Here is a 21159-nt window from a genome sequence, read left to right on the forward strand (position 1 = left end):
TATATTCAGTATTATAAACAGTCCTTTCAGCTTGTCGCTACGCAATTGTATCATTGTAAGTCCGTTGTGTGGTTTAAATGCTATGATCTGCAGCAAAGGAAACGAAAGCCACAAAAATATTTATTTACGATATCATGGAGAAATTTGACCATATATAACTATACGGGTTAATATGGCGAGAAAACTTTTCTAAAACATTCAGATGATTGGCAGGTCAGAGAAGCTGAGACAGTCTATTTCTTTTAATACAAAAAGAATATTGAACCAAAGCTCTATTTATTAATGAAAAGGTATTATTCACAGTAAGAATATAGTGTTTGAAATGTAACAAGCTCTCACTATGACAACGAGACAGCACATATGCTTACTCCAAACACACTACTAAACAGCATTGAGTAGCAAAGAGATGGAGTATTAGAGACACAAGTCTAATAGTGAACTAGTAGAATCAATACTAGATACGAGTCTAATAGTGAACTAGTATAATAAATACTAGATACGAGTCTAATAGTGAACTAGTATAATAAATAGTAGATACGAGTCTAATAGTGAACTAGTATAATAACTACTAGATACGAGTCTAATAGTGAACTAGTATAATAAATACTAGATGCGAGTCTAATAGTGAACTAGTATAATAAATACTAGATACGAGTCTAATAGTGAACTAGTATAATAAATACTAGATACGAGTCTAATAGTGAACTAGTATAATAAATACTAGATACGAGTCTAATAGTGAACTAGTATAATAAATACTAGATACGAGTCTAATAGTGAACTAGTATAATAAATACTAGATACGAGTCTAATAGTGAACTAGTATAATAAATACTAGATACGAGTCTAATAGTGAACTAGTATAATAAATACTAGATACGAGTCTAATAGTGAACTAGTATAATAAATACTAGATACGAGTCTAATAGTGAACTAGTATAATAAATACTAGATACGAGTCTAATAATGAACTAGTATAATAAATACTAGATACGAGTCTAATAGTGAACTAGTATAATAAATGCTAGATACGAGTCTAATAGTGAACTAGTATAATAAATACTTAATACGAGTCTAATAGTGAACTAGTATAATAAATACTAGATACGAGTCTAATAGTGAACTAGTATAATAAATACTAGATACGAGTCTAATAGTGAACTAGTATAATAACTACTAGATACGAGTCTACTAGTGAGCTAGTATAATAAATAATCCAGTTGATTTTATTTTAAACGCTGTGCAATCACAAAGTGCAATGCTACTCTTTTTCGACTATCTACACGCCATCATAGCACACAGATTTCTAGGTATCTAAGACTGCATCAAAGCATCAAAATGATTGCAGGTGACAGGTGACTGCAGGTGACAGGTTCAGCTACGATTACAGAGTAAGAAAAGGTGCACACATGTATTCCTTCTCAGCAACATCAAAGCTTGCTTGTCAATATTTATTGATGAATTTTTTACTGAATACGAAATAAATAATTAACTAAATACACAAATTACTAGATACATGCTAGCTGTATATTTATTAACTAAATATATTGAATACTAGCTATGTTTATTGACAATGTTTGTATATCTGAAAATGATCTGTGTTTAGTAGGCTGAAGTCTGAGCACCTCCATAACCTAACATCACTAACACTTGAAGGTGATAGAGTAGTCAGTACTTCAGGTATCAACTTCTCATTATGAATAATTAAGCAAGAAAAAGCAACAGGAATAACTCTATGGATGTTGGTGTAACTCAACATGTTTGCCATGCCTGAACCAGAATATATCGATGATCAGACGATTGATAGATTAATGGATCTAATTATAAATCCTTGTAATGAGATTTGCTCACTCAACCATACTGAGACTCCTAACAGAGAAAAGTCGCAATAGTCATACTTAGTTGAGAAGTTATTAAACCTTTGTCTTGCTTGTAACTACGCAATCATTGCCAGTGCGCGAAGGACTCGATGGGCCTTTTGTTTTCTGCTTTGGATTATATGCTCAGCTCATATAACCAACTCTTACAAAGAATGTTTTTGTTATAAAATGTGTCGGTGAACTAAAGTAAACATACGAATATAGAAACCCGACTAATGAGCTTCACTCCTTTAACTTTAGGCATACAAAAAATTCTTTCAACCCGCTTCATCAGCACGGGTGAGTTTCATTTTTGGGTTCACTCTCTTCGCTGTAGTTATTCTACGTGTAAATGCTGAAGTAGAACATGTACAGCGAGAACTATTTATGATTGTGGTTACTAATATATTTTTATATTAAGTAATGGTATAGATGACTGGTTAACAATTTCTATTTATCATAGGGAGGACTACATTGAAGATGGTGGTTGTTTGAGAAAAAGTAGATTGTCATTATTTTTTTTAATTATGGTATAAAAAGTTTTCTAGCAAATATTATAGCTTCATGCTATAGCGATGCGCTATGTGTTTATTAACAGAATATTCTGTATTTCATGCTACTGTTTTAGTCGTGTTGAGTATATGAAGATCTTATCCAGACTGTTTCCGTGTAACAAACTATAAAAGGTTAAAACCCAACAGATAATGTGATGGACTTTTGTGAAAAATGTACATGTATAAGATGAAATGTAGGGTACAGTTCTATCTGAGATGAAGCATTACAAGAAATCAATGAACATAAAAAGGCTACGTTGTAAGAGATACGCTTGTTCTACTTTCAGCAAAAAGCCATTCCAGTATGCTGAGACGAAGACATAAAGCGGTTATAATAGGGCTGCTCATGCTCGCAGCGGTGAGCCTTATGATACCTTATGATACCAGCAGTGTGCCTTATGATAAGTCTCGTTCCACCTTCAACCAATCTTATGCAATTCTGAGTGAGAACTCTCCGCAAACATATATCGAGAAAAACGGAAATGAGAGCAAATTGATTCTGGCCTATACTTCCCTTTATGGATACCCATTGGATATAAGGACATATGGAAGGACGGAGAAGGAAATGATACGCACAATGGACCCTCTCAGCGAGTGTGAGTATAAATGTGAATGGAGCATGAATCGATCAGATTTCGAGCGAAGTGATGCTGTGTTGTTCCATATGTATAATAACGAAGATACGAAAGACTTTGTGCTCCAAGAACTACCAAAAAGACATCTGAGCAACCAAAAGTGGGTGCTTATGATACGGGAACCTCCAGCCTTTTTTTATCCAGATCAGCTGAAACTCCTCAATGGTCTATTCAATTTATCCATGACTTATCAGTCAGATTCAGACGTGGTTATACCGTATGGCAAATATTGGCGACTGTCTTCCGCTGATGCCAAGCGTGTCAGTAAAAAAATGGACTACCTTGCATTTAAAGACAAAATGATCGCTTGGCTCGTAAGTAATTGCGTTACAAGTAGCAGACGTGAAGATTACGTACGCGAACTTCAGCAGCACATAGACATAGACATTTATGGAGACTGTGGACAAGCTTCTGAAAGTAAAAACTACAAAAGGGAAGGATTTCGAGAACTTCTGGGAGAAAAATATCTGTTCTACGTAGCATTTGAAAACGCAGACTGCGATGAGTACATCACAGAGAAGCTATGGACGAGTCTAAGTGCTGGCATGATTCCAATCGTCAGAGGTCGACGATCTCAATATCAAAAGTTTGCTCCTCCGAATTCATTTATTCACGTCGATGATTTTCCATCTACTAAACACCTAGCTGACCATATCCGCGCTGTCTCTAGCAACCTAACCATGCTGCAGAGCTACCACAAATGGAGACGAAAGTACGGTTCAGTGTACCGATTGTTTACCAGTAACCGTGACTGGGTTTGCGACCTGTGTGAGAAGGTGCACACAACTCCACAACAAACACTGAATGTGTATGAGCATTTCAGTGAAGATACAAGATGTCTGACCTACGACAAAGGCAAAAGAAACCGAACTGGAGAAAGTGTGGAAGATATCACCAGACTGAGATACTTTTGAAAAAAAGAACGCGGTTTGCGTGAACTTTTTGTCAATGTGTTGCAAATACTACCAAACTTGCCATCGGTGAAGCATAGCCTGATATTGCGGTTTAATCTGTCACAATGAATCCTAGAGGATTTTTCTATCGATAATGGAAATCATGAAGATTAACATGTTCATGCATTGTTTAGAAACTGCGTTAAAATGGAAATGCCGCAAAAAATCAAAGTTTTGTCTGCAATCAAAACATATTATTGCATCAACAAAATGCAATCAATACCCTCAAAACATTTCGATTTTTAAAACACATATATCTGTAATAAAGAAACATTACAGCAGAGGTATTGTTGTGGACACCTCATATTTATGCCACAAACTGTTGCCTTTTTCTACATATTTCATATGAATTTCTATTTTCTAAGGTAATCATTCAGGTCCCTAATATTAAGTTTACCAACATTCCTTGGTATATATCTGATGTACTACAGCCAGCCTGATGAGAGCATCTAATATATTCAGTATTATAAACAGTCCTTTCAGCTTGTCGCTATACAATTGTATCATTGTAAGTCCGTTGTGTGGTTTAAATGCTAAGATCTGCAGCAAAGGAAACGAAAGCCACAAAAATATTTATTTATGATATCATGGAGAAATTTGACCATATATAATAAATGGTCAACAAAAAGTGAAACCTCTACTAAAACACTTCGATAATTGTCCATTCAGGAAGCTGAGACAGTCTCTTTTAATACAAAAGAAATATTGACCAAGAGCTCTGTTTATTTATGAAAAGGTATTATTCACAGTAAGAATATAGTGTTTAAAATGTAGCAAGCTCTCACTATGACAACGAGACAGCACCTATGCTTACTCCAAACACACTACTAAACAGCATTGAGTAGCAAAGAGATAGAGTATTAGAGACACAAGTCTAATAGTGAACTAGTAGAATCAATACTAGATACGAGTCTAATAGTGAACTAGTATAATAAATACTAGATACGAGTCTAATAGTGAACTAGTATAATAAATAGTAGATACGAGTCTAATAGTGAACTAGTATAATAACTACTAGATACGAGTCTAATAGTGAACTAGTATAATAAATACTAGATACGAGTCTAATAGTGAACTAGTATAATAAATACTAGATACGAGTCTAATAGTGAACTAGTATAATAAATACTAGATACGAGTCTAATAGTGAACTAGTATAATAAATACTAGATACGAGTCTAATAGTGAACTAGTATAATAAATACTAGATACGAGTCTAATAGTGAACTAGTATAATAAATACTAGACACGAGTCTAATAGTGAACTAGTATAATAAATACTAGATACAAGCCTAATAGTGAACTAGTATAATAAATACTAGATACGAGTCTAATAGTGAACTAGTATAATAAATACTAGATACGAGTCTAATAGTGAACTAGTATAATAAATACTAGATACGAGTCTAATAGTGAACTAGTATAATAAATACTAGATACGAGCCTAATAGTGAACTAGTATAATAAATACTAGATACGAGTCTAATAGTGAACTAGTATAATAAATACTAGATACGAGTCTAATAGTGAACTAGTATAATAAATACTAGATACGAGTCTAATAGTGAACTAGTATAATAAATACTAGATACGAGTCTAATAGTGAACTAGTAGAATCAATACTAGATACGAGTCTAATAGTGAACTAGTATAATAAATACTAGATACGAGTCTAATAGTGAACTAGTATAATAAATACTAGATACGAGTCTAATAGTGAAGTAGTATAATAAATAGTAGATACGAGTCTAATAGTGAACTAGTATAATAAATACTAGATACGAGTCTAATAGTGAACTAGTATAATAAATACTAGATACGAGTCTAATAGTGAAGTAGTATAATAAATAGTAGATACGAGTCTAATAGCGAACTAGTATAATAAATGCTAGATACGAGTCTAATAGTGAACTAGTATAATAAATACTAGATACGAGTCTAATAGTGAACTAGTATAATAAATACTAGATACGAGTCTAATAGTGAAGTAGTATAATAAATACTAGACACGAGTCTAATAGTGAACTAGTATAATAATCACTAGATACGAGTCTAATAGTGAACTAGTATAATAAATACTAGATACGAGTCTAATAGTGAACTAGTATAATAAATAGTAGATACGAGTCTAATAGTGAACTAGTATAATAAATACTAGATACGAGTCTAATAGTGAACTAGTATAATAAATACTAGATACGAGTCTAATAGTGAACTAGTATAATAACTACTAGATACGAGTCTAATAGTGAACTAGTATAATAAATAATCCAGTTGACTTTATTTTAAACGCTGTGCAATCACAAAGTGCAATGCTACTCTTTATCGACTATCTACACGCCATCATAGCACACAGATTTCTAGGTATCTAAGACTGCATCAAAGCATCAAAATGATTGCAGGTGACAGGTGACTGCAGGTGACAGGTTCAGCTACGATTACAGAGTAAGAAAAGGTGCACACATGTATTCCTTCTCAGCAACATCAAAGCTTGCTTGTCAATATTTATTGATGAATTTTTTACTGAATACGAAATAAATAATTAACTAAATACACAAATTACTAGATACATGCTAGCTGTATATTTATTAACTAAATATATTGAATACTAGCTATGTTTATTGACAATGTTTGTATATCTGAAAATGATCTGTGTTTAGTAGGCTGAAGTCTGAGCACCTCCATAACCTAACATCACGAACACTTGAGGGTGATAAAGTAGTCAGCACTTCAGGTATCAACTTCTCATCATGAATAATTAAGCAAGAAAAAGCAACTACAGTAATTATATGGATGTTGGTGTAACTCAGCATGTTTACCATGCCTGAACCAGAATACATCGAGAGTCAGACGATTGACAGAACAACAGATCTAATTATTGATCCTATTATTCAGTTTTGTTCACACGGCCACCTGTCCACACCTGACATCATAACAGAGATCAGTAACTAGTCAGCCACACCTGACATCATAACAGAGATCAGTAACTAGTCAGCCACACCTGACATCATAACAGATATCAGTAACTAGTCAGCCACACCTGACATCATAACAGAGATCAGTAACTAGTCAGCCACACCTGACATCATAACAGAGATCAGTAACTAGTCAGCCACACCTGACATCATAACAGATATCAGTAACTAGTCAGCCACACCTGACATCATAACAGATATCAGTAACTAGTCGACCACAACTGACATCATAACAGATATCAGTAACTAGTCAGCCACACCTGACATCATAACAGAGATCAGTAACTAGTCAGCAACACCTGACATCATAACAGAGATCAGTAACTAGTCAGCCACACCTGACATCATAACAGAGATCAGTAACTAGTCAGCCACACCTGACATCATAACAGAGATCAGTAACTAGTCAGCCACACCTGACATCATAACAGAGATCAGTAACTAGTCGGCCACACCTGACATCATAACAGATATCAGTAACTAGTCGACCACACCTGACATCATAACAGATATCAGTAACTAGTCGACCACACCTGACATCATAACAGATATCAGTAACTAGTCGACCACACCTGACATCATAACAGATATCAGTAACTAGTCAACCACACCTGACATCATAACAGATATCAGTAACTAGTCGACCACAACTGACATCATAACAGATATCAGTAACTAGTCAGCCACACCTGACATCATAACAGAGATCAGTAACTAGTCAGCCACACCTGACATCATAACAGAGATCAGTAACTAGTCAGCCACACCTGACATCATAACAGAGATCAGTAACTAGTCAGCCACACCTGACATCATAACAGAGATCAGTAACTAGTCAGCCACACCTGACATCATAACAGAGATCAGTAACTAGTCGGCCACACCTGACATCATAACAGATATCAGTAACTAGTCGACCACACCTGACATCATAACAGATATCAGTAACTAGTCGACCACACCTGACATCATAACAGATATCAGTAACTAGTCGACCACACCTGACATCATAACAGATATCAGTAACTAGTCGACCACACCTGACATCATAACAGATATCAGTAACTAGTCGACCACAACTGACATCATAACAGATATCAGTAACTAGTCAGCCACACCTGACATCATAACAGAGATCAGTAACTAGTCGACCACACCTGACATCATAACAGAGATCAGTAACTAGTCGACCACACCTGACGTCATAACAGATATCAGTAACTAGTCGACCACACCTGACATCATAACAGATATCAGTAACTAGTCAGCCACACCTGACATCATAACAGATATCAGTAACTAGTCGACCACAACTGACATCATAACAGATATCAGTAACTAGTCGACCACACCTGACATCATAACAGATATCAGTAACTAGTCGACCACACCTGACATCATAACAGAGATCAGTAACTAGTCGACCACACCTGACATCATAACAGAGATCAGTAACTAGTCGTACTAATTTAATAAGTTCATAAACCTTTTGTGTTTCTGTGATTTTACCGCTTCACTGCTGCCAAGTATGCATTGTCTGCGCATAATAGGCTTCATGAGCCATTTGTTGTCCGCTTTGGATTTGATGCTGCAGCAAAGGTAATCAACTTCCACAAGCGTCTTTTTTTATAAAATATAGCAGTGAACTCAAAAAATCGTACAAGAACAAAGCTCAATTAACCGCCGGCTTCAGTTCATAAATTTCAAGATATTGCACGCTGTATTCGTCAAAAATAAACAGGGTGTCATTGTATCCTTTTTCTTCAATATTATGATTTCGTCACCAGCGATTATCAAATACCTGCTAACACATGAATTCATCATAGTGTTTTACATCTGAAAGGTTTTGTATTCGGTGTTAATGGGTGCGGCCGTGCAGTTCCCTAGCACACAAAACAAAACAAAGGCGACAAATTAAATGGCCTTGTTTACTAGCCGGCTACAGTCACTTTATCAGAGAACTCCTGGGAGAAAAATATCTCTTCTACCTAGCATTTGAAAGAGCAGACTGCGATGAGTACATCACAGAGAAGCTATGGACGAGTCTAAGTGCTGGCATGATTCCAATTGTCAGAGGTCGACGCTCCCAATATCAAAAGTTTGCTCCTCCGAATTCATTTATTCACGTCGATGATTTTCCATCTACTAAACACCTAGCTGATCATATCCGCGCTGTCTCTAGCAACCTAACCATGCTGCAGAGCTACCACAAATGGAGACGGAAGCATGGTTCAGTGTACCGATTGTTTACCAGTAATCGTCACTGGGTTTGCGACCTGTGTGAGAAGGTGCACACAACTCCACAACAAACACTGAATGTGTATGAGCATTTCAGTGAAGATATGCTTCAGTGAAGATACCTACGACAAAAGCGGAAGAAATTGTAGTAAAGAGAAATATTGGATTTTTAACCTAGAGTGGTACCTACATGTAGAAACTATTAGCTCCTTCAAATATGACACGTATGGCGGAGATAGCGCAACTCCGAAGCACTGCGCATCATGGAAACATAGTAAATATGACACGTATGGCCGTTTCATTGAACGTCGAAAGTTTATAATGTGGCTTGAAGAAAATTGACGTGAAGAGTTGTACCCTCAAAGAATTATGTGTTGTACCGATTTCTTATCGCATTTGCACAGGAAATATGTTTGTAATTGCTTTATAACATCTTTCCTTCTATCATGCTATTGACAGTCATGTTCATAATTCTGCTGACCTGTTAGAATTGTATAAAATATACAATTCTAATATCTTTGAATTGTTTGAAAACAATTTTAATCATCTGTGCCATTTGATTTTGTAGACTGAAGATTTTAAAAAGATAAATAGTAAATGGCTTGCCCCAAAGATTAAATTTAAAATTCTACTAGGTGTGGAGTAACTCTATGATGATGATATTAAAATTCTACTAGGTGTGGAGTAACTCTATGATGATGATATCAAAATTCTACTAGGTGTGGAGTAACTATATGATGACGATATTAAAATCAATTAAATATGTCTCAAAGATGTTGGTCATGAGAATGTTTGCTTTGAAGTGTTGTGTTAGTGGCATTGACGTTTAAAATTGTTAGTTGTTTTCTCATGCTACCAATCTTACGCCTCTGAACCCTAACAGCTGGTTTTGCGGCATTGCGTAGGGTATGTCAGAATCCCTAAAGGCCGGTATTTCGGCATTCACATGGCTTTGTTTACAAAAGCTGTTTCTAAGTAACAGCAGAAACCAATCAAATTAATTCTTGCACAGGATGTTAGATCAGAATTTTCACTTCCATTTGTAACAGTTTTCAAATATCTTTACCCACTTCCTTCGTTTTAATAACAAATTTTATTAGAACGTTATCGTGAAAAAATCGATACGATTCGTTTGTTGGTAGGTCATAAATGATTGTGATACAAATAAAGAATTTTATGATACTAATCATAATATTCCAGTAATTTAAGTCATGAAATGATGATAAACAAGTGCACAATGGATATGATACCACTGTAAATGTTTTCACGAGTTTTATGAAATCGTACGAACTTTTATAGTTTTAGCCCGAATCATTAAAGGTGAGGAACTGTTTCTCTCTGTTTGATGACATTTGCTGTGGGTTGCCTGATTTTTTTACTAGTGTTTTACCAAATATCATTGTATTATGAGCACGTTCAGATATATTTGATATAAAATTAAAAGCTTCGGATGATTTGGACAGATTGCCCTGGGTTACTGACAGGCATTGACAAAAACGGCCATTGACAAAAACGGTTCAAAGGGTTAATGTTTCACCTGTGGGATAACATCAGATAAGTTTTTTGTGAGCGGTATCCGGTTTTAAAAAAGGCTTCAGTTAAATGTACTTATTGGATATTTGATAGCACTAAGTTACAACAAATATTAATCGGTATAATGAGCATCAGGATGAAAATTGTAGAACTTACAAGCATCGACGATAGTGTCATGTCTCATAGCCCCATTGACAAGTGACTTCTTCAGCAGCTTTCCAAGAATATATTCCTCATCATCAACCTGTCCAGCGGTTTCTTTAGCTACATCTTTTTCCTTTTTAGCATGTCGGTATTTACGAACCTTTGCCAAGCCCGGGATTGCCTTTCCTTCACATTTAACACCTTTCATTTTTCTTGACTTCGCTACAAAAAAAACAAGAAATAAAGACAAGTGTAAATACATAAGGAGTAGTCAACAGTTTATATACAGAATAGTTTATATAAGGAGTAGTTAACAGTTTATATATAGACTAGTGTATATAAGGAGTAGTTACCAGTTTATATATAGATTAGTGTACATAAGGAGTAGTCAACAGTTTATATATAGACTAGTGTATATAAGGAATAGTTAACAGTTTATATATAGACTAGTGTATATAAGGAGTAGTTAACAGTTTATATATAGACTAGTGTACATAATGAGTAGTTAACAGTTTATATACAGAATAGTGTATATAAGGAGTAGTTAACAGTTTATATATAGACTAGTGTACATAAAGAGTAGTTAACAGTTTATATATAGACTAGTGTACATAAGGAGTAGTTAACAGTTTATATATAGACCAGTGTATATAAGGAGTAGTTAACAGTTTATATATAGACTAGTGTATATAAGGAGTAGTTAACAGTTTATATATAGACCAATGTATATAAGGAATAGTTAACAGTTTATATATAGACTAGTGTACATAAAGAGTAGTCAACAGTTCATATATAGACTAGTGTATATAAGGAGTAGTTAACAGTTTATATATAGACTAGTGTACATAAAGAGTAGTCAACAGTTCATATATAGACCAGTGTATATAAGGAGTAGTTAACAGTTTATATATAGACTAGTGTATATAAGGAATAGTTAACAGTTTATATACAGACTAGTGTATATAAGGAATAGTTAACAGTTCATATATAGACTAGTGTACATAAGGAATAGTCAACAGGTTATATAGAGACTAGTGTACATAAGGAATAGTCAACAGTTTATATATAGACTAGTGTACAGAAGGAGTAGTTAACAGTTTATATACAGACTAGTGTATATAAGGAATAGCTAACAGTTCATATATAGACTAGTGTATATAAGGAATAGTTAACAGTTTATATATAGACTAGTGTATATAAGGATTAGTTAACAGTTTATATATAGACTAGTGTACATAAGGAATAGTTAACAGTTTATATATAGACCAGTGTATATAAGGAATAGTCAACAGTTCATATATAGAATAGTGTATATAAGGAATAGTCAACAGTTCATATATAGAATAGTGTATATAAGGAATAGTTAACAGTTCATATATAGAATAGTGTATATAAGGAATAGTCAACAGTTCATATATAGAATAGTGTATATAAGGAATAGTCAACAGTTCATATATAGAATAGTGTATATAAGGAATAGTCAACAGTTCATATATAGAATAGTGTATATAAGGAGTAGTTAACAGTTTAATATAAAGACTAGTGCAGATTTACTAAGACAGTTTTACTGTTACTTGCACCAACTTCGTGTGAGCATACGTAACAAAACTGGAATGTGTTTATAACTTCGGAGCAGCTAAAAGAAAGATCCGTATATGTTGTCTTCAAAATATGTCAGCATGTTTGATAAAAGGACGACTCAAAATAGAGTAGAAATAAGCCATGCTGACATTCCAAATACTGCGACAGCGACATCATGTAACTTGTAACACCAGACAGCAGTGCATTGGTAAATTTGCAATCTTTATCTTTAGCAATGCATATCTGTAGAAATTATACGCAATAATAATGCATTTAACTATATTGGTAGAAGGAAATATTTTCATGATTTATCTTAGGATATTCTAACGATTTGTACAGCTTGAAACATAGGATAAAAACTGCAAGTATTAACAGTAATTACAGAAAGGATTAATACAAATTCAGAAGATAAATGTATCTACAAAATGAAATTATATGTAAAGTTATAAAGAAGCGAGGGTTTCAGTTCCCTTTCCGTTAAAAAACAGCAAACTGAAGTGTAGCCTTGTTGATAGAGGAGACAGGGGCAGAGGTCATGGTAGAGACACGTATATAATCTAACATATACTATGTATTTTAAATAAAGATAGAGCGTAGGCAGAGGTCATGGTAGAGACACGTATATAATCTAACATATATTATGTATTTTAAATAAAGATAGAGCGTAGGCAGAGGTCATGATAGAGACACGTATATATTCTAGCATATATTATGTGCTTTAAATAAAGATAGAGCGTAGGTAGAGGTCATGATAGAGACACGTATATAATCTAGCATATACTATGTACTATAAATAAAGATAGAGTGTAGGCAGAGGTCATGAGAGAGACACGTATATAATCTAACATATACTATGTGCTTTAAATAAAGATAGAGTGTAGGCAGAGGTCATGAGAGAGACACGTATATAATCTAACATATACTATGTGCTTTAAATAAAGATAGAGCGTAGGTAGAGATCCCGAGAGAGACACGTATATAATCTAACATATACTATGTGCTTTAAATAAAGATAGAGTGTAGGTAGAGGTCATGATAGAGACACGTATATAATCTAACATATACTATGTACTTTAAATAAAGATAGAGTGTAGGTAGAGGTCATGAGAAAGACACGTATATAATCTAACATATACTATGTACTTTAAATAAAGATAGAGCGATGGTAAAGGTCATGATAGATACACGTATATAATCTAACATATACTATGTACTTTAAATAAAGATAGAGCGTAGGTAGAGGTCATGATAGAGACACGTATATAATCTAACATATACTATGTGCTTTAAATAAAGATAGAGTGTAGGTAGAGGTCATGAGAAAGACACGTATATAATCTAACTTATACTAAAAATTCCCGTCATACAGCCCCCGGCCAAAGTGATAATGGAAAAAAGGAAGGGTACTGCTGGTTGTTGAAAAAGTAGTTGTCAGTAGGAATTGACAGATTATAGTGTTGTAAAGGAATTTGCCGGCCTTTACTTGGCACGATCTAGACTATTTCATAAAGAGACTGTGTGTAGTTTCGTTCAGTTTTTATTTCAGAAGGAAATTCCACTAGCATAGTAGCGGTACGGCTAACTGCTCTGCCCAACTGAATGAGCGCACTCCTTTATATATACAATAAACTCGTCCATTCCGGCTAACGAAACCAAGTAAAAACCGTATAACATTAGTAATAAACAGAATCACTAATCTGTTGGCATGGTTATAATACAGCGATAAACGAAGTCATCATAGCGATATAATATATGGACAAAGTAACAACGATATAATAAAAAGAACAACACAGCATGCAAGATATAACATATAAAAATAGCTACACGAATTACAATGTCATGGCCCGGCGTCCACCACAGTGTAAACGAGAGTTGTTCGAGATGATATAAAATAAATTTGAGGGAGCACGACTCCAAAAAGATGCAACTAACAATTTAATTTGGAAGTAAAGTTGGGTTGAAACCAGGTATATGAGTAATTGGTTAATTGTTGATATTACAGTTGTATTTGGTAGTGTAATATAAATAGATATATAAAGGTGAAAAAGTTCTATTTTAGAAGTGTAAGTACAGAAAAATGTTAAGAATGTTTGTGAATGGAAAGTATATTTGGGGAATGTAAAGTTGTATATAAAGTAATAAAAATGGAATAATGGTATATGATATAGAATAATGTTGTAAATAGATTTATATGTAGGCCCTATATAAGTATATGTAAAGTATTTTGTATACGAACTAATAACAAAGGAAATATATAATAATAGAAATATAGAAAAAAGGCATATGAAGTGTTTAGAAAAAGTTCATATAGAAAATAATAGAAATAGTTTTGTTAGATAAGTGTAGTGTTCTGTTCAAAGGTCGCGCAGTATAGTCTCCTTTCCTTTACGTTGTAGGATTTGGTCATTGATAGCTAATCGAGTGATGCGCTCCCTAGCGAAGTTATTAACAAGTAAGTCATTAATGTTTCGAACTCGAGAGAGCAACAAACGATATTACAGCGGTAATTTCAGCCATAGACTGGTGAAATGTGCACGGCTTTATGGTTCTACTATCTGTCGCATGGCTTTATGGGCGTTTTGTTGGCCAGTCTTAATTTTGATTAAAAAGGCTTGTCAGATTTTAATGGCGATTTTAGGCCAAATTAAGCTTTCTAGTTATGTATAATCCGATCAGAAGGGTAAGTTTTAGGATATTGTCGACAATTTTCAAAGACTTGGTAACATATTTAAATAGGTGTATAGGTGTTTTGTATCATTATTATACTTAAACCACTCCACAGAAAAATGGTTAAATTTTTTGATGGGATTTCGATACAAGGGTTTGGGTATGGCGGTTGAGGGATACTTTTCGGGAGTTGTGTGCACATATGCTTCTATCATAAAGCTCCCAAACACTCGCTTCGCTTATGTTTGGTCGTGGGACTATGTGCTTTAAATAAAGATAGAGCGTAGGTAGAGGTCATGAGAAAAAAACGTATATAATCTAACTTATACTATGTGCTTTAAATAGGTTAAATTATATTATTATTGAACATTATGCGAACCATGCGAAGTTAATACAGGTGGAGAACTGATAAATAGAATTGCAACGCTTCACCAAACCTCACATCATACATTGAAAATTGCTTCGAATACCGAGTTAGATGTTTGCTAAAAAATTTATATAAGATAATATTTTATGTAATTTTACATAAGATAATATTTTATATAATTTTATATAACAATACTTCATACAATTTGGTATAAAATAATATTGTATATAATTTTATATAACAATACTTCATACAATTTGGTATAAAATAATATTGTATATAATTTTACATAAGATAATATTTTATATAACATGTTTTATACAGTTTCATATCAAGTTCATAAAAAGTTGATATGAAAGATGAGCTGGAGGAAGGCTAAAGAGACAACTCACTCGGTTCTTCAATTTTATCTTCCATTTTTGACTCAAACTCGAGATCTCCAAGGTTGGTGAAAAGGTCAGCATTGATGATATTTCTGGTTTCAGAAGCGAGAGCGCTGCTGATATCTTTGCTCTCCTTGTCTGTCAGTCTGACGTCTCCGTTAGCATCATCCTCTACTTCCACGCCTTCACTCGCGTCAGCTACATAAAACAGTCAAGTAATTAATACTTGAACATAATGCTATTACAATCGCTGTGTCTCCACACTCCATCCAGGAATAACTGAAAGAGAGGTTTCCATACAGTCAGAGGAGATCATTGGTCAACAAATGTAAAAAACTCTAGTTGACTGTCACACAGAAACGAAGTCATGGAGAGGGAGCCAAAAAACAGCTGAGCTCCTTCAACATACATACTTGCTAAGCTATTGTCATTGTTTATTCGAATCTATTTGCAATGCCAGCCGCTCTTCTGTAAGGTTCATCTCTATCGACATATTTAGTAGTAAGAAGTTGCTTATAGCTAGGCTCTGCTTTAAAATCGTATTCAATTCTTTATTTTAGCTGGTAAGAATGGCTACCACAGAAATTAACCCGTGCAGTATCAAGAACAGGATGTCACTCATGACAGCTGGCATCGTTGCCATTAGTTACGGCATCCTATTATGTTAGAATTCCTTCTTTAAAGAATAAGCCTCAAACTGTGTCATTAAAGCGCTTAAGTTTTCAGTTTGATGTTTGACAAATAGCTTAGGTGCTACTCATGGAATAGTTCGACAAGTAGTATTACAGATGCAATAGAATAGTTTGACAGTCGGCTATAACGTGCTGCAAAATAGTTGGACAGAGGGGTTTAGGTTCCACAGAACAGTTTATCGGAGTAACTTTATAGCAAACTAGCTTCCATTTTCTGAACAAAACGCCAAATATCACCCTGCTAACAGTATTACAAAAATTACAAACAGTCGCAATTACATACAGCTACAACTGCCTCGCAAAAATTGTGGTTATTGCTATAGAATAGAACAATAAGAAAGGAGGCCCATAAATTCACTCATAAATCACAGAAGCGAGAATGTGACTCTTATCTAAAAGAATAGACAAACTGGTTGCATCATAGATATATGACAATTACTAGCAAGTGTCATGGATGCATAAAGGCCACCTGAATGATTTTGCCATAAGGATATGACATACATTAGCGAGTGTCATGGATGCATAAAGGCCACCTGAATGATTTTGCCATAAGGATATGACATACATTAGCGAGTGTCATGGACGCATAAAGCCCACCTGAATGATTTTGCCATAAGGATATGACATACATTAGCGAGTGTCATAGACACGAAGCCCACCTGTGTGATTGCTAGGTCCAGCTTCCCCATCATCTTTTTGATCATGAGTTGCTTTTGCCTTCTCTACTTCCATTTTTTCACTCAGTCGTTTCGCCATTTCCCATAGATTCCTCTTCCTTTCATCATCAGCCGCTTTCTTCTCTGTCAATATAATGCAGCATATTGACAGCATTAACCGGATTCATTACTACAGGAAACCTCGCTGTTTTTCAATGTAGGTAAGAAAACTTTTGATGAGACGGTTTATTCATACCAGCCTTGAAGGTTTAGCCTACAGCAAGAATTACAATAGAAACATATAACCTGTTATGGACTGCAACAGCGAAAAAGTATAACAGTTTGGAGGGTTGGAAGGGAGTTATCAACATAAAGAGTATAAAAATGAAAATCAGCCAAAAATCAGCCAGATTCTCAACAAAATTAAAGTTATAGAACATTCTGGAACATGCAAAGCAGCTGAGGGATACCTACACAGCCGTTGAGTGTCTTCCGAATTGGCTAAATAAAATTTTATTTTGGTATTTGGTGCAACTGGATTCTAGGTGAAGATGTTTATTTTGGCAAATAACACAGTCTTGGAGTAAAGAAATCAATCATATCTGACCTTCCGCTTTTTGTTTAGCAAGTTTACGAGCAGCATTCGCCTTCTGCTGTATTTTTTTGAGGTCAATGCGAGAGCCAGTTCCAGCAAATATCGCGTGCGTCTCCGAGTCTTGCTTGTCTTTTTCATCAACAGCCAATGAGAAAAGGTCTTTCATATCTCCACTTCTAAAGAACCTTCTTTGTTTTGGATTTGACAGGATCTTATTCGTCAGAAACTGCTTGAAGATCTGCCTGTCAATACAATGATACAGCATGATACAGCAATAGTACAGCATGATACAGCAATAGTACAGCATGATACAGCAATAGTACAGCATGATACAGCAATAGTACAGCATGATACAGCAATAGTACAGCATGATACAGCAATAGTACAGCATGATACAGCAATAGTACAGCATGATACAGCAATAGTACAGCATGATACAGCGATAGTACAGTATGATACAGCGATAGTACAGCATGATACAGCAATAGTACAGCATAATACAGCAATAGTACAGCATGATACAGCGATAGTACAGCATGATACAGCAATAGTACAGCATGATACAGCAATGGTACAGTATAATACAGCAATGGTACAGCATGATACAGCAATAGTACAGCATGATACAGCAATGGCGCGATGATACAATGATACAATCTACTGTTTTTACGTAGCCATTAAAGCACATTAAACTAGAGAATCCTACTTTTCTAGGCGAGCCTAAAGTAATTAGGCTAAATTATTAACAGTAAACAGATTTCAAGCAGGTATGTTGAATCCAAGTGAGGGCCTGCCAAGCCATTCTTTGTAAACTTGAAGCAACAAGTTTACAAAGAATGACCTGGCAGGTCCTCACCAAACTCAGAAATGTAATGTAATTACAGTTTAGTTTCCAATCGAACAGGAGTATCGGTTGCTGAATCAAGGAGACAGCTTGATAAGGTTTCATGCTTCAGTTACTTTGACTGTTTTTGTCTAACAAAGCTTACAACACCAGAAGATTTTGTTCGAGTGACGAGTTGCCATCCTTTCATGCTGTTAAAGGTTAACTGACAGCATTTTAGAGTTGCATTTATAATAATATAAATAATAATATAGTCATGATATTTTGTTTTTCAGCGATGATTCTGATGTTAGAACAAAAAACCAGTTTTGGTTACAGAAACACTCCGCGATGCAACCTCCAAGCCGGGACAGGTCATTTCTTTAGCGAAATATAAATGTAGGATATGCGATGTTCACGCTTTTGGTTAGTGACTGCGAGAAAACGAGAGAAAAAAGCGGTATTGTGGCTGCCCTTCTAACACTTGTTCCTCATCTAGTCATTGTGTTACATGTTTTGGTTACCCAACATATCAGATAACTATACCGCATGGTCGAAGCAGTTTCCACAAATACCGAAAAAGTCTGCGCAGTATTTATACAGCTAGCATTTAGTTTTGAGTGGAGTTTATTGAATTACCCCAATCAGCTTGGGTCTTTTTAATGACCTATTTGTTTTTAGTGGTATAGTCCTCCAAGATTTAAAAATTTTTCAAAATATTAATTCAAAAATGCAAAAGTTAACATCATCAACTACACAAAACAGCAAAGCTGCTATTAATCAAGATATCATCAATTTGATTACTAAGGCAGCTGGACAACTTTAATTCATCTTGTCATCAAAATAGCCATATGTGTAAGTCAACCGTGTGTGTAAGTCAACCGTGTGTGTAAGTCAACCGTATGTGTAAGTCAACCGTGTGTGTAAGTCAACCGTGTGTGTAAGTCAACCGTGTGTGTAAGTCAACCGTGTGTGTAAGTCAACCGTGTGTGTAAGTCAACCGTGTGTGTAAGTCAACCGTGTGTGTAAGTCAACCGTGTGTGTAAGTCAACCGTGTGTGTAAGTCAACCGTGTGTGTAAGTCAACCGTGTGTGTAAGTCAACCGTGTGTGTAAGTCAACCGTGTGTGTAAGTCAACCGTGTGTGTAAGTCAACCGTGTGTGTAAGTCAACCGTGTGTGTAAGTCAACCGTGTGTGTAAGTCAACCGTGTGTGTAAGTCAACCGTGTGTGTAAGTCAACCGTGTGTGTAAGTCAACCGTGTGTGTAAGTCAACCGTGTGTGTAAGTCAACCGTGTGTGTAAGTCAACCGTGTGTGTAAGTCAACCATGTGTGTAAGTCAACCTAGATGAGAAATTAAATGATTGTTAGTGAGATAACATAATCAAATAAAAAGAGACACTTTATAATCAACCATCACCTTTGGTAGACCTTCTCTTCAATGCTACCAGTGCAAATAAGTCTATAGATAATGACATCTCGCTGCTGGCCAATCCTCCATGCCCGCTCTCGAGCTTGTATGTCTGTGCTCGGGTTCCAGTCGGGATCGTATATCACAACCCGACTTGCGCCGACTAGGTTCACCCCCAGACCTCCAACTCTGGTGGTGAGCAAGAAGACAAACATGTTCTTGTCCTAAGAAATACACAATGTCAAGCTATTTGGTATGACATCAGCTTCCTTGACAGAACTCATATAACATTACTGGTATTATTCATAATATGAAATTACCTTACACATACAATGCCGCCACCTTTTGGTGACCTTGACAAAAGCTGAGAAGATTCTCAACTTTGTTAAAATGTTCTAAACAGGGTCTTGTCCAAAGATGGAAGTTGAACGTTGGCATAAATACTTTATATCATCTATCATATGCACTTGACAAACATTCCATAATAACTCTGAGCGCTACACCTCTTATTGTGTCATCTGGTATGCTATTATCACCGCTAATTTTCAGAGATAGCAATTAATCCTTGCTAACGCATATAAATTTTGGCATTTCCAGAATTGAGAGATAGAAAACTCCCTGCATCGTTGCGCATCAATCAAAGTACTTGTACTCACTTGGTTGAACCTGTCAACGAGTGTCTGCCTAGAGCCTATAGAAGTGCTGCCATCCATACGCAGGTAGCTGTACTCCTCATCTTGGACAAACCTTTCTAAGATATCTAACATCTGACTACTCTGGGTAAAAAGCAGCACTTTTCTGTTCTGTCTGCTCCACATCTCGAGTAGTGACTATGGAATAAGTGACTAAGCGTTGTAATAATATAGAACATCCGAACAATAACTGGCTCTACATGAGGCATGAAATATTCATTCAAGTAAAATGGTGCGCCTTTATCCGAGCAAGTTAACTACTGAGCAGCCGTGGTTCAGTATTTAGTGTGCTGGTATATAATCAGTAGGGCAGTGGTTCAAACCACAGAAGGACCATTAGTGGTGTACAATTGCTCATGTACCAAATACCATGCGCAGATGGTCACAGTATAATTAGTTCCGGG

At 35.3% G+C, this 21159-nt stretch overlaps 2 protein-coding genes and 1 pseudogene across 3 annotated transcripts in view; 1 reads left to right on the top strand and 2 right to left on the bottom strand.

Annotated features, from left to right (window-relative positions):
- The window catches only part of LOC137406084 (DNA excision repair protein ERCC-6-like), a 44772-nt gene that overhangs the window by 7204 nt on the left and 16409 nt on the right, over positions 1 to 21159 (bottom strand). For both annotated transcript variants that reach the window (XM_068092608.1, XM_068092607.1), the window contains 6 exons: positions 20720 to 20893; positions 20073 to 20287; positions 17845 to 18074; positions 17241 to 17381; positions 15899 to 16087; positions 10904 to 11113 (listed from right to left, as the gene is read on the bottom strand). In XM_068092608.1, the coding sequence (XP_067948709.1) occupies positions 10904 to 11113; positions 15899 to 16087; positions 17241 to 17381; positions 17845 to 18074; positions 20073 to 20287; positions 20720 to 20893 (1159 nt within the window). The remainder of the gene's footprint in view (positions 1 to 10903; positions 11114 to 15898; positions 16088 to 17240; positions 17382 to 17844; positions 18075 to 20072; positions 20288 to 20719; positions 20894 to 21159) is intronic.
- On the top strand, positions 2042 to 4467 carry LOC137406085 (4-galactosyl-N-acetylglucosaminide 3-alpha-L-fucosyltransferase FUT6-like). The gene is made up of 2 exons (XM_068092609.1): positions 2042 to 2159; positions 2701 to 4467. The coding sequence occupies exons 1-2, from the start codon at positions 2096 to 2098 to the stop codon at positions 3960 to 3962; spliced, it is 1326 nt and encodes a 441-aa protein (XP_067948710.1). The 5' UTR covers positions 2042 to 2095; the 3' UTR covers positions 3963 to 4467.
- LOC137406077 (uncharacterized) lies at positions 11689 to 13009 on the bottom strand (annotated as a pseudogene).

The sequence above is a fragment of the Watersipora subatra genome, chromosome 10 (genome assembly GCF_963576615.1).
Source record: "Watersipora subatra chromosome 10, tzWatSuba1.1, whole genome shotgun sequence".
Taxonomy (NCBI): domain Eukaryota; kingdom Metazoa; phylum Bryozoa; class Gymnolaemata; order Cheilostomatida; family Watersiporidae; genus Watersipora; species Watersipora subatra.

Coding starts and splice junctions, on each gene's coding strand:
- LOC137406085 (XM_068092609.1), top strand. CDS start 2,096: ATGAGCTTCACTCCTTTAACTTTAGGCATACAAAAAATTCTTTCAACC. Junction 2,160..2,700: donor AACCCGCTTCATCAGCACGG/GTGAGTTTCATT, acceptor TTCTACTTTCAG/CAAAAAGCCATTCCAGTATG.